Source organism: Hemiscyllium ocellatum, chromosome 3, assembly GCF_020745735.1.
Source record: "Hemiscyllium ocellatum isolate sHemOce1 chromosome 3, sHemOce1.pat.X.cur, whole genome shotgun sequence".
NCBI lineage: Eukaryota > Metazoa > Chordata > Chondrichthyes > Orectolobiformes > Hemiscylliidae > Hemiscyllium > Hemiscyllium ocellatum.
Window position 1 is genome coordinate 143,667,900 of NC_083403.1, and position 14,656 is coordinate 143,682,555.

General features: G+C 43.1%; 1 protein-coding gene across 5 annotated transcripts in view; it reads right to left on the minus strand.

The window, feature by feature from the left end:
• Positions 1-14,656, minus strand: part of dtnba (dystrobrevin, beta a) — a 540,419-nt gene that overhangs the window by 15,480 nt on the left and 510,283 nt on the right. For 3 of the 5 annotated variants that reach the window (XM_060822037.1, XM_060822040.1, XM_060822028.1), the window contains one exon: positions 3,182-3,241. The exons of 1 other annotated variant lie outside the window; for it this stretch is intronic. In XM_060822037.1, coding sequence (XP_060678020.1) covers positions 3,182-3,241 — 60 coding nt within the window. The remainder of the gene's footprint in view (positions 1-3,181; positions 3,242-14,656) is intronic. One more of the 5 variants, XM_060822033.1, reaches the window with a different exon arrangement.

A 14,656-nucleotide genomic window follows, 5' to 3' on the forward strand; every position in this document is an offset into this window, starting at 1 on the left:
AAATGCCTTGCCCTTTTAGAATGGGATCAGCCTTAATCCAATCAATCTATTTCTTACATCCTAAAACAAAATACTTGAGAATAGGAGAACTACTGTAAACACATGAAATGTTGAGTATCAGACATTTCAAGGCAATAAGACTAGGCACAAGAAATAATGAATTATTTAAAGATTCATCCAGCTGGTATTCTACATTATTCAAAGAAAACAGTTTTGGAAATCTAGTCAGTATGGGCAGGTTGGGCTGCAGGGTCCCTTTCCATGCTATATAACTCCATGATTCTATGAGTTGCATGAACTTTAAAAGGAAATCTAGGAAAACAACATTTTGTTGCATATAACAAAAAATAAATTCCCTTTGAAGAGAAATAAGTATTAAAGGGAACATGTCCGTCAACACTATGACTTAAATTTGAGATGCTCTTGAGGTACTCCAGATAATCAGTTTGTTCTCATTAATTGTTAGTTGGTGACAATTAATTCTTCAGTAAAAGTAAGAAGAGATTGAAATTTCAAAAGAACTGTTTAAAGATTTGCTCTAAAATCTGAGAAAGTATGCATCAAAAACTTTGAAACAAAAACAATTGAACAGTGGATGTAGGTTCTATAGATACAGAATGTGTAGCATAATTTAGCAAATTATTTTAGAGGAAGAAATGCTACCGCAGATAAAGTACAACTGAAAAAAATGTTAATTCCTGGAATAAAATGTTTTATTATAACTGGAAAGATAAAACAATAATAATCTATTGAACTGTACAATTTGGCCAGAGTTTGTGAAGATGATAGGATGGTAACTCAAAGGATTTGCAAAATTGTCTCCAAGGGGGAAGTAGTGGAATAAAAGGCAATCTGCTGGGAGGAAATAAAACATCTTGCTGAAATGGATTCCCAGAACAAGGGGTTCTCATTAATTGTGCGAGTACAGAGATCAGGAATTGAGAAGCTCAGGTGTCACTACCTAGGAAGCTGCCACATCTAATGTAATGGATGTTAATGTTGTTGTGGTTCTGTTCGCCGAGCTGGGAATTTGTGTTGCAGACGTTTCGTCCCCTGTCTAGGTGACATCCTCAGTGCTTGGGAGCCTCCTGTGAAGCGCTTCTGTGATGTTTCCTCCGGCATTTATAGTGGTTTGTATCTGCCGCTTCCAGTTATCAGTTCCAGCTGTCCGTTGCAGTGGTATATTGGGTCCAGGTTGATGTGCTTATTGATTGAATCTGTGGATGAGTGCCACACAAACGTCTGCAACACAAATTCCCAGCTCGGCGAACAGAACGACAACAACAAGCACCCGAGCTACAAATCTTCTCCCAAACTTTGGATGTTAATGTAAAATGTCCTTTTTGTAGGACATGTTTTGACACATTTGTTGTTTTCATACTTAACCACTCTGTGTTTTAGAATAGAGATTTGGTATTGATTGATAGTAAAAGGAGAAAGTGGTGAGATTTGTACAACTACTTGCTACACGGTCAGACACCACTTGCAATGGTCTCAGCTCAAGCTATGTGACCCACATTTTGGTCAGAAGCAGAGCTTTTCAGTATTGTTCAGTGTTTCAGGTAAACCACCAGAGGAATCAAAGCAAGTGGGCAGCATTAACAATGAACAGAGCAGCAGCATGGGACTCCCTCACCATGATATATCAACAACAGTTCTGTACTAAGATGTACTGCAGAATGCAGTCCAAGGAGGAGGTAGTTGAGTGGAAACTAAACTGGAATGGTCAGCACCCCCTGAAGTGTAGTGGTCCACTCTCTCAGGCTACATTCTGACTCTGGTTGTGGGTTTAACACTAACCAATTGTATCTGACAGTAGTTGACGCTAGCCAGATACTAACCCAGACTGCTTATGTTTGAGAAGGAGTGTACAATGTTTTACTAATCAGTTACACAGATAAAATCTGCTTTACCCCAGAAATCTGGATACTAATTGGGCGAAAGGAACTTTTCAACATCTACTGCCAAAGCTCGAGGTGACAGACAGAACAATGTCAAACTGTTCAACCGTGAGGCAGTACCTCTGTCAGAAAACCTGCCTGAAAACTGCATTGGCAAATCTCTCTGGTTTCCTAAACCTGTGGGAGAAAAATTGAGCCATTCAGGAAGACATTGAGATCACCAATTAGTGACAGGGCTTTTGGAACTACAGATGTAATGTACAACTCCATCCTTGGATACAAATCGTCATGTGAATTGGTAATCATACAATCGGTTATCATGTTGTATCTGCCCCCTAAAAGCTAATGGCTGGAGGTGGTGAAAGTAGTCTCACAGGCAGGCCTCCAAAATGGCTGCCCTTCAACAGGCTTCACTGTAAGCACTAGAGGAACCCGCATCATCAGCATACAGGTCAGCTCATAAACGGTGCAAGGTAAAACCATGGGAATGTTCAGAAAGATTCCCAGTATGGATGGCTAACTGGTGTGACTGAAGAGGGAATGAGGAAATTGATATTAATAGGGTTAAAAATTAAACTGCATGATGGTCTAAGCTGAGGTTGTACTCCGTTACAGTTGTAACAATGTACTAATGAAATAAAGGGGAAACCAAGCAGCAGACCCAGGGATGAGAATGAGATAAAAGGGGGACCCACATTAAGTGGAGAATTATAAACTGAGCTAAAATCTTTTGGTTTTAAGAAGTAATGATTGGTAATCAGTGGAGGTATGTCCCAAATATATACTCAGATAAATCTTTGCTTGCTGAACCTGTGATGGAAATGACTGTTAATACAGCAGCTCTGCTGCCCAAGCCAATAGACCGAAAACTCGATTTATATTAGGTCCAGAGTATTTGCTGCATCCTCTCGATGAAGAGTGAAGCAAATTGGCTGAAGACAGGCCTCTGTGATTGGTGAGACCTCAGGAGGGTGATCCACTCAGTACGTCTGGTTGAATATGGACACAACCACTTCAGCCATTGTCTTTTGGTTTTGTGTTTCACCAGTGATGAGAGACTGGCTGGATGGCAGTTTTGTGCACGTAATTTCTGAGGTCAGTTTTAACTAAGCAATCCAGGCCTAATCCATCTCTCTGTGCTCATGGCTGCTATTAATGCAGACTAACTTCATTTATCGAAAGTTAAAATTTCCACACAGCAAGTTAATTTAAAAAATTTAAAGCAAAAATCTGTGGAAAATCCCCAGGAACAGACCAATTCTTATATTTAATACACTCACTCCTTTCTTTTCCATTCTGCAGTTTCCCTGCTTCTTCCTCATCCTCACACCCTTCATCTGCTGAAAGAAAAGAGGGCAAGTAAGTGACAGTGCTCTGTCATCGACAGCAATTACTGAGACAGTGCAAATAACCCGGCTCCGTTACACTGAACGACTGGGCCAACTGATCGAAGCACAACAACAATCTTTATCTGTCTTCAAGTATATTCTATACTGAGAGACTTCGAAGTTGTTTCCTAAATATCATTATAATTGACAAAGGATTGAGTTTTCACCTCGTGATAAGAACCTTTCAATACAAAATTTCCTGTTCTGTATTCAGTATTACAAAGATGCAACAGTGATTTTAAAAGAACACATTTTAATGATTTTGTTTCAGTGTCTGAGAACATCTCCCACAACGTAATTTAATTCTAAAGGGTTCAGAGTATGTGACAGGACTTGCTCACCAATCAAATTAATTACGTTTCTATAGTAATAGTGAGCATGCACGGTATGGAATGTGGAGATTTTATAGCACTCTGCCATCTCAAATTCTCTCTGTCGCTCAACGTGACTGAGGTCTCCTGACAACCATGACAATCTTCCCGGCTTTCAGCCTGGGCAAAACACCAGGCACGACACGGTAACGTTAGCCTGAAACCCCGGGCTGACACAGCAATATACAAAAAGGACAGGGATGCTGTGAGCTTTCACTTGTACTCAGAGTGAGTGTGAGCTGTGATAGTGAGCAGAGAGCCCAGAGATCCAACCCTGAGCTGGGGCCGTGTCCCTGAGCCGGGGCCGTGTCCCTGAGCCGGGGCCGTGTCCCTGAGCTGGGACAGTGTCCCTGAGCCGGGGCCGTGTCCCTGAGCCGGGGACAGTGTCCCTGAGCCGGGTCAGTGACCCTGAGCCGGGTCAGTGACCCTGAGCCGGGACAGTGTCCCTGAGCCGGGTCAGTGACCCTGAGCCGGGACCGTGTCCCTGAGCCGGGTCAGTGACCCTGAGCCGGGTCAGTGACCCTGAGCCGGGACCAGTGTCCCTGAGCCGGGGCCGTGTCCCTGAGCCGGGTCAGTGACCCTGAGCCAGGACCGTGTCCCTGAGCCGGGGCCGTGTCCCTGAGCCGTGACAGTGTCCCTGAGCCGGGGCCGTGACCCTGAGCCGGGTCAGTGACCCTGAGCCGGGACCGTGTCCCTGAGCCGGGACCGTGTCCCTGAGCCGGGGACAGTGTCCCTGAGCCGGGGCCAGTGTCCCTGAGCCGGGACCGTGTCCCTGAGCCGGGACCGTGTCCCTGAGCCGGGGACAGTGACCCTGAGCCGGGACCGTGTCCCTGAGCCGGGGACAGTGTCCCTGAGCCGGGGCCAGTGTCCCTGAGCCGGGGCCAGTGTCCCTGAGCCGGGTCAGTGACCCTGAGCCGGGACAGTGTCCCTGAGCCGGGTCAGTGACCCTGAGCCGGGACAGTGTCCCTGAGCCGGGTCAGTGACCCTGAGCCGGGACCGTGTCCCTGAGCCGGGTCAGTGACCCTGAGCCGGGACCGTGTCCCTGAGCCGGGGCCGTGTCCCTGAGCCGGGACAGTGTCCCTGAGCACACAGGATCCTTGCTGCAGCGTTACTGTGAGAGTAACTGGGGCAGAATGGAAGTGCAGAAGCATTTTGTAAATGGGTTGGAGTAATGTCTTAAAGGCTCTTGGAGGCTGGCACAGATCAGGTGTCAATATCCATGGATGTGGGGGACATGTGGCTGGTGCCAGGGAGCATGCCCTGAGACATTGGTACCTAGTGATGATGTGGAAGGTCGTTTTGAGGAGGCAGTGAGCTGAAGTCACCAGGTAGTTGCTCTGATCTCTACAATGAGAACTCTCAATGTCCAGCCCATTTACTCAGATAGCAAGTTAACTACTGAGGCTGTTGTGGCACTGATAAGGTGTTTCACAAGCTAAAATAATTCTGTAATTGGAAAAATGCAGCGGCTCCGTCAGAAACCCGCCTGGGAAATACACACAAGGTGCAGTGTGGAGCTCTCAACCAGTGAGAGAGGCTTTGCTGGATTTCAGACACAAATCCTGGCATTCAGACCCCTCCAAGACCCAGCCCTCTGTTTTTTAAGAGGAAGAGCAGGCTGGGGACAGTGTGGGAGAAATGAAATGATCAACACTCAGATATTTGGCAAAAACACCCAGTACCAAAGTCAGGAACAATGAAATGATTACAAGAAACAGAAGTGGCTGTCTTATCTATATAACGAAAAGGGAAAATGATAGCTCATGATTATGTCACCTGATTCATAAACCCAGCAGCTTGACTTATGGTCCAGAAACATTTCAAGTCCCACCAAGGCAACTGAGGGGTTTCCATTCAGTTAATTATAAACAGAATGAAGAATTGAGAAGCAGAAACCGTGGCCAACAAATTACTGGATTGTGGTAAAAACTGATCACGTTCATTCATATCTTTCAGGGGGAGAAAATGTGCCTCCATGTCCAGAGACATGTGGTTGACTCTAAACTGCCCTCTCACCTGGTCCAGCGAGCCACTCAAAGAGAGAGAAGTGACCATCAGATATTGACTTGGCAGACATGACAATGACATCCAGACCAGACAGCTCTCATGATCCAAACAGAGAGAGTTCCAGCATCATAGTCAAGCAGGCACTGGAGGAGGCTCCGATATTGCCTGACAGGTCAGTTCTCTCCCAGCAGCAAGTCAGACCCACCAAAGTTACTGATAACAGTATTATAGAGTCAGGAGGAGCAGCTACATGAGTCATAGAGATGTACAGCATGGAAACAGGCCCTTCGGTCCAACTCGTCCATGCTGACCAGATATCCCAACCCAATCTAGTCCCACCTGCCAGCACCCGGCCCATAAACCTCCAAACCCTTCCTATTCATATACCCATCCAGATGTCTCTTAAATGTTGCAATTGTACCAGCCTCCACCACTTCCTCTGGCAGCTCATTCCATACACGTACCACCCTCTGGGTGAAAAAGTTGCCCCTTAGGTCTCTTTTACATCTTTCCCCTCTCACCCTAAACCTATGCCCTCTATTTCTGGACTTCCCCCACCTCAGGGAAAAGACTTTGTCTATTTATCCTATCCATGCCCCTCATGATTTTATAAGTCTCTCTAAGGTCACCCCTCAGCCTCTGACGCTCCAGGGAAAACAGCCCCAGCCTGTTCAGCCCCGCCCTATAGATCAAATCCTCCAACCCTGGCAACATCCTTGTAAACCTTTTCTGGACTCTTTCAAGTTTCACAACATCTTTCTAGAGGAAGAAGACCAGAATTGCATGCAATATTCCAACAGTGGCCTAACCAATGTCCAGTACAGCCACAACATGACCTCCCAACTTATGGCAAATAACATTTTCACCACACAAATGTCAGGGAATAACTAGCTCCATCGAGATAATTAAAACCATCCTCTGATGCTTGATGGCATTGCCAATGCTGATTCCCCCATAAGCATCCTTAGGATCATCATTGAACAGAAACCAACTGCATAAATTTGGTGGTTTTAAAAAGTCTGAGGCTGGGAATGCTGGTACTCAACATCTCACTCTCAAATGTGTGTCCACCATCTACAAGTCACAAGCAAGGGGTGTGATGGAATGTTCTCCACTCACCTTGACTAGTGCAGTTCAGTCAACACATAAAAAAACTCAACAACGTCCAGGGCAAGGAATTCCTTGATTAGCACCCTGTCCACCATTATAAGAATTCATCCCTTTTGCTCCTGACACACTGTAGCTGCTGAGCTTTACTGGGAAAGGACACACTACAGCAATTCACAAAGGCTTCTTTGACAGTATTTCACAAACCCATCACCACTAATATCCAGGAGGACAAAGGAAGCAGGCACATTCCACTACTATTTGTCAGGACCCTCCAATCACATTACATCTTGAAATGGAAATAAATCACCATTTCATCATTGTCACTGCATAAAAATCCTGGAACTTGTTCCTAACAGCAAAAAGAGTGCGACACTGATTGCAGCAATTTGAGATGGCAGCTCATCATCACCTCCACAAGGGCAGTTGAGAGTGGACAATAAATGGTGGCATTGCCCAATAAGACAACAGCTTGCCTTCATATCTCCTGGAAGGCCTGACCATCTGAGATGAAGAATGTGATGGGGGTTGGTGGGAACGTGGATGTGACGTCACAATCAGACCAGTGATGATCTTATTGAATTGCTGAGATAGACAAGGGGCTGAATGGTCTACTTCATTGCTGATTTGCATGTCTGTAGATCCCTGGAGATTGGATGGGAGTGTGGTTTTGGAGGGGAGGCTACATTCAGCAGGTGGTGATGAGCCAATTAGGGCACAGTGTAAAAACTCTTTTGAGGCTTGCTGCTTGAAACTCACTTCAGAAACCACCCCACCTCCTCACCAGCCTGAGGCCCAGCTGCTGCCTCTACAATGGCCACCTGCATCTTTCAACAATCCTGCATCTTTCATCTCTGCTTCTCCCTTGGAAAGGCAACTTTCTGCTGGCTCAGTGCTGGAGAGCTTCCTAGTTACACTCTGGGCAATGACTGGACAATTTGGAAATAGCTGTTTCCACATAATGCAGACTTTGGACTCCCCATTTAGGGGGAAGTGACTGGACAATTAATCCAGGGATCCAGGTAACGCTCTGGAGACCTGGGTTTGAATCCTGCCACGGCAGATGATGGAACTTGAAATCCAATTTTATTTTAATTGAATTAAGTGTCTAATGATGACATGAATTCATTGCCAATTGCCAGAAAAGCTCATCTGGTTCACCAATGTCCTTTAGGGAAGGAAACTGCCATTCTTACCTGGTCTGGCCTACATGTGACTTCTGACCCACAGCAATGTGGGTGACTCTTAACTACCATCTGGGCAATTAAGAATGGACAATAAATGCTTGGGCTAGCCAGTGTCACCCTCACCCTGACAGTGGGTGCTACTTCACAACTCTGTCCTACCTCAAAAACATGGATTGGTCTCACAACAGTTGGATTTCATAGGCCTTTTTTTAAAAATTGTACGTGAAGCAAATTTTCAACCATTATTTAGTGCAACAACAAATTAAAGTCAAAAACCAAAACGTAACCTGTACAAAACTGTTTCAGCTCTTGACAGCAATCATGTGAGAATTACCTTAAGAACACAGCAGTATGGAAAATATGCTGGAACTGATTTATATGGCGTGCACAATTTTAATCTTCTTCTTTGAATTCCTTGACTAAATCCCTCAGGTTCTACTCAAGCAAATAAATTTATTACTTGGGTGCTGGCCAGGTTGGAAAAGCCATGTAATATTAGACAAATGAATGGTAACCCAAGTCACCAAACCAAACTCTGCTTTTAATTAAAGCTGCCAGTTTCCCTTTTCGAATTCTGCTCAGCTGCAGTTCCAAAACAGGGAAAACATTAATCTACAATGAAGGATAAACGAGTGCACAATCACGTCATACAACATTTTATTATTGACTGCCAACAGTCACACTGTTGCATAATTTATTTTCCATTATATGTGTGTGCGAGAGATTTACAATTTATCAAGAATAGCAAATACTTAATAACACGCTGTAGGCATGCAACACATGTATTCTAATATAATTGTTGCCCTTAATTTTAACACAGTGATTACTACAAGATTTCACACCATACAATTGCATAGTTTCACTTGTCACAAGGCCAATGGCACAGTGCAGAGTGTGTCTGATTACGGATTAGAAGATTATGGGTTTGATTCACTCTTTCCGTGGCTGTGGTCCTAACCCTTCATCAGATTTCTCAAAAAGAAAATATATATATAAAAATATATTCTTTAAAAGGTGCTGATATCGATACTATTTTTGGAGTATTGCAAAACATATGATGTGGATTTAGAATGCTTACCTTGGAATGCTCTCTATTCTCTCTGTACATTTAAATAGAGGATTAGGATCATTAAGATAAATGAACAGAATTAGGCCATTCAACCCATTGAATCTATTCTGCCATTTGACCATGGCTGACATGTTTCTCAACCCCATTCTCCTGTCTTCTCCCTGGAACCCTCGATCATGCTACCAATCAGGAACCTATCGATCTCTGTCTGAAGTACACTCACTGACCTGGCCTCCACAGCCCTCTCTGGCAATATGTTCCACAGATTCACCACCCTCTGGCTGAAGAAATTCCTCCTCATCTCAATTTTAAAGGGTCATCACTTCACTTTCAGGCTGTGTCCTCAAGTCCTAGTCGAGTGGAAAACATCTACTCCACCTCCATTCTCAATATTCTGTACGTTTCAATCAGATCACTCCTCATCCTTCTCAATGCTAGAGTACAGTCCCAGAGTCCTCAACCACTCCTCAGATAAAAAGCCCTTCATTCCCGGGATCATCATTGTAAACCTCCTCAACTCCACCCATCCTTCCTTTGATACGGGGCCCAAAACTGCTCACAATATTCCAAATGCAGTCTGACCAAAAATGCATTCCTGCTAACATCCTGGAAATTTTGTTTAAAGTATAACGACAGAGATATTTTCAAACAGCCGTCTATCACTGGCAGCTTTCAGCCAGGGACATTTCTGAGTTTCATTTTGTATTATTTTATTAATCCTGGAGGGAAAAAGGAAATTGCTACCAAGTTTCAACATAGAGCTGAGGAACTGGTTTTCTGTTAATTATAATGCGCTGTCCTGAAAATCACTTAATCTGCAGCAGTTTTATTCTTGTTGCTAATATACAGTCAAAACATCGACAGATAATTGCAATATATTTAAATGTGAGCATTTGCTCATTAAATAAATTATTTCATTAATCAAGGATGATCAATGATCTCGTTTCAGAGGCTATTAATTCATTTGGTCCTGAGAAAGCTTTCATGTCTGAGTTTAATTGGAGATCCATACCTCATGAAAGAATGCTTGATCCAAAACTCCTGTTGATTTTTAAACTGTGTGAGAATACACTTGTAAAAGGAACTGTAGTCACATTCAGTCTTGACTAAGGGTTCAATCCAAGATGTTAATTCATCAGTTCTCTGATCTGCTGTGTATTTCCAGCATTTTCTGTTCACCCTAAACACTGTGAACAATCCAATTTCAGCTTTATTGTTTTTATGAACTGCAGTATAAATATCATGCTGCCCCGCAATTTCAATACATTACTTTGTCTGCAAAACAAATTGGACTATTATTTTTTGTTTACACATATTACACTGATGGTGTGCATCTTGTAGATGGTACACGCTGCTACTATTAAGCATTGGTGGTGGAGGGAGTGGATGTTTGTGGATGTGGTGTTAATCAGGCGGGGGGCTACTTTGTCCTGGATGGTGTGCAGCTTCTGAAGTGTTGTTGGGGCTGCCCCCTCACCCAGACTTGTGCCATTACAAATAGTGCAAGCTCAGCTTCACAGGAGGCTCTGCCTACTTGCAACCACATTTTTTTAAATCAGAAACATTGAACAAAAGCACAAGAAGACAGTTTAAATGATAACAATTCTCTATTGATCAAGAAGCATTTAGATAAGTCATCTGTCAAAGGTCATATGCCACCAGATTATTTTTTCCACATGGTCTCATTGTAATATAAAATATCTACATTGAAGAGAAAGGGGAGTGTTGCTGAACAAAGAGACCATGGAGTGCAAGTTCACAGGTCCTTGAAAGTGGAGTCACAGGGAGATAGGATAGTGAAGAAGGCGTTTGGTATGCTTTCCTTTATTGGTCAGAGCATAAGGTACAGGAGTTGGGAGATCATCCGTGAGGGGGAGAAAGTGAGGACTGCAGATGCTGGAGATCAGAGCTGAAAAATGTGTTGCTGGAAAATTGGTGAGGCCACTTTTGGAACGCTGTGCGTAATCCTGGTCGCCCTACTATAGGAACGATGTTCTGAAACCTGAAAGGGTTCAGAAAAGATTTACAAGGATGTTGCCAGGTTTGGTGGAGAGAGGCTGAACAGGCTAGGGCTACTTTCCTGGAGTATCAGAGGCTGAGGGGTGACCTTATAGAGATTTATAAAATCATGAGGGGCATGGATAGGATAAAGAGACCCCAAAGTCCTTTCCCTGGAGTGGGGGTGGGGGGAGTCCAGAACTAGACGGCATAGGTTTAGGGTGAGAAGGGACCCAAGGGACAACCTTTTCTTGCAGAGGGTGGTGTGTATATGGAATAAGCTGCCAGAGAAAGTGGTGGAGGCTGGTACAATTGCAACATTTAAAAGGCATCTGGATGGGTACATGAATAGGAAGGGCTTAGAGGAATATGGGTCAAGTGCTGGCACATGGGACTAGATTAGGTGAGAATATGTGGTCGGCACGGATGGGTTGGACTGAAGGATCTGTTTCCGTGCTATACATCTCTATGACTCCAAATAAAACTCCATTTGCTTCCATGGGTTTAATAAAGACATATTCCTTCTCATTCACCTCTTACAATAATAGCAAATACTTACATTGATGTGCCTTACTCTTTGTATGTATTTTGTACATTATTTCATGATGCTTCACAATGGCATTACCAAACAGCATTGGGCACTGAGCTACATTGGAGGTGTTAGGATAGGTGACCAAACCCGTGGTTAAAGAAGTAAACTTTAGGGAGTACATTAAAGGAGGGGAGGTAGTGTAGGTTATGGCAGACACTTCCTGTCATACAGCCAAGACGTCTGAAAGCATGGCTACCAGTGCATCGCAATTGGAGAGAAGCACAAGAGATGGAGCTAGAAAATTCGAGAGCTTATGTATAAGGCTATGGAGAGATTTGAGAAAGAGAATGGGAATTTAAAACTGAAATAATTTCTAGACCAGGACACAATGTCACTTGGCCAATAAAGGGGTGATAACTGAATAGGGCTTGGTCCACTGCGTTAGGATATGGTCAGCAGAGGTTTAGTTGGGCTCGAGTTAATGGAAAGTGCAATACTGGAGATGAGCCAGGAGCACACTCAAAAAGCCAACTGTCAAGGTGGCAGGGACATGAATGAGGGTTTCAGCAGCAGCTGAGCTAAAACACAGGTGAAAGGAGTCACAGAGCTATAAACACATGGGTGTGCTGGGGCTGATCTGATTCAAAAGCTCATCTCTGGGTCAAACAGGCTACAAAGGTTGCAGAATGTATGCTGAATATTAGACAGTGGCAGGAAGACAGCAGCTGTACAGCAGAATTCCTTCTATTCTTCAACAGTGAGGCATCTCCTGAGCATGAACTGCATCAAACGTCAGCAGGCAGAAGCATCTCAAAGTGCAAATTACTTTATATCCTCTGTGTGTTCCAGACCTGTGGAAGTTCACAAGGCTGCATTGACACTCAGGTCAGTACACCATCTACAATACAGACCACAACAACTTGTCAAGCTTCCTTTGTTAGCAATATTATTCTCCAGATAATCTTACCCTCCTAATTGGATTTCCCATTTTATAAGCACACTTTCAGCCATTGCAATCAAGGACTATCTTAAAAGATACTTGCTTAAGAAAAAAAATTGCTGTCAAGATATTTCTTGATGTATTAGCAGTAGCTCAGTAAAGATTGGTTGATACATTTGAAAGCAAGTCCACCAAAAATAAACATATTAAATCTCTAAGTTTTCCCACCTGTGATCAATCCAATTTAGAGAATTGGGTGTTACTTTTATTAAAATATACAGAACATTTTCTCATTAGATTGGAGTAAAAGGAGATAGTTTCTCAAAAACATTAATAAAATAATCATTCAAACTCTTTTGAAAATGTACCAGCCTAATTTCTGCAGTTTCCTCATGGTCTGCAAATTAGGGCAAACTCCCGCCTGCGATGAGCTCATCCTGGGGACGTGGCCAGGGTTTTGAGTGGGCCCTGGTTCTTGTGCAATATTTTTTTAAACTAGCACCGAAACAGAAAACCTGCAAAATCTCACGTTGCTTTGATTAAAATTTGTACTTTAAGCCTGCTGATCTTTTGCGCTGGGTACACTAACAATGTAGGAACCGGATTGTACACATTGAATGCAAGCGAAAAGGAACCCCCACTAAAGCATTTATCTCATTCCGTATGCATGAGAAGCTAAACATTTTCGGTTTCCAAGCTATAGGTTCAGTGAATTTATTAGTTCATTTCCTATAATTAATAACGTTATGCGAGAAACCATCATTGGCTTTTCATCCATCGATATCCACAAGTTAGTAGCCTTGACTCCCTTTCAACAGAATCTGATTTACCTCGAACAGACTGGAGTTGATGCTGAGGCAGCTCACTGATTTGTTTTTGTTTTTTTTTGTTTTTTTTTGTTTTTGCTGCTTTTCCTGATTTCTCGAGTCTTGACCTTTCAGTTTTGGATTTAATTTTTCTCTTCCTATATTTGCTCAGTCCAGGCAGTCCATAATTTATGAATGCTCATACTTACAAATGAGATACTATAGATGGGTGTATCAACATTAATTTTAATTTTAAAGATCTGATGTGTGAAAATTTCCTCGGCTGTGTTATTTTGTCCTGCACTGAGTTCTGACTGTACAAATCAGCTTGCGAGCAGACTCCAGAATGGAACATGTAGACAATTATTCAACTTCCGATTTTTATTTGCTTTTGCATTTCCTTCTTCATTACCTTCTCTGTGTCCTTTATTTCTATTACTTTAATTTTCTCACTCTGTTTAGTTTTGTTCTCTCTTCAAATTTATGTCCCCTCCTCAATAGTCCCTGATTTAATTTGTTTGCATCATGATTTATCAACAGGGTTCTCTACTCCTTTTCATTCTGCACTGAAAATCTTGGTTCTTTCTGCTCCCCCTCCAACTGATGATCGTAGTTCAGAAAGGGCATGGGAAAGTTGATAACACTGAAATGATGCAGTTCCCGGCATGACTGATATTGGATTTTATATCAGAAAGGGAAGTTTGTATATAGAGTAAAGAATTCCCGACCTTCCACTCTCTTTTAACCAGGTTGAATATTGAATTACAAGCAATAATGCGTGTTACAGTTTATTCATTGCCTAAGACAGAACACATGTTCTGCAGATTCTTAGTGATATCTCAGTGAATAACTGACTCCGACAGACTCGGATTGATTACTGCTTAATTCTCTCAATGCTGTCCCGATTATGGAGGAGCTATTCCCTGCCCTACTGGTGATCTTGTAACCCCACCGTGAAGAACACCCAGTAGCAAAGGGTGACTGGACCATGCTAAGAGGGCCGAGAGTGGAACAGTTTCCAATATTTAAGGCTCAAGCTTTCATACTAGCACCAACAATAATGTTCTTCCCTTCTGTGTGATTATATTCCAGCAAGAAGATGATATTGGAAGAAGGTAATTGGCAAGAACAATAAACAAATAAACAACTCATTACCAAATCAACTCGTTCATCTTAGGTTCAATGCATGATGCTGGGAAGTTTGGTTGCAATGCAGATCCAATCGCTCTTTTGCTCCTTCATGGGATCTGGGCATTGCTGCTAAACTGGCCCATCCCTAACTGCCTTTAGTAAGGTATGGTGCACCACCTTCTTGAACCACTGCATCCTTTGGCCAATGGTACACCAACA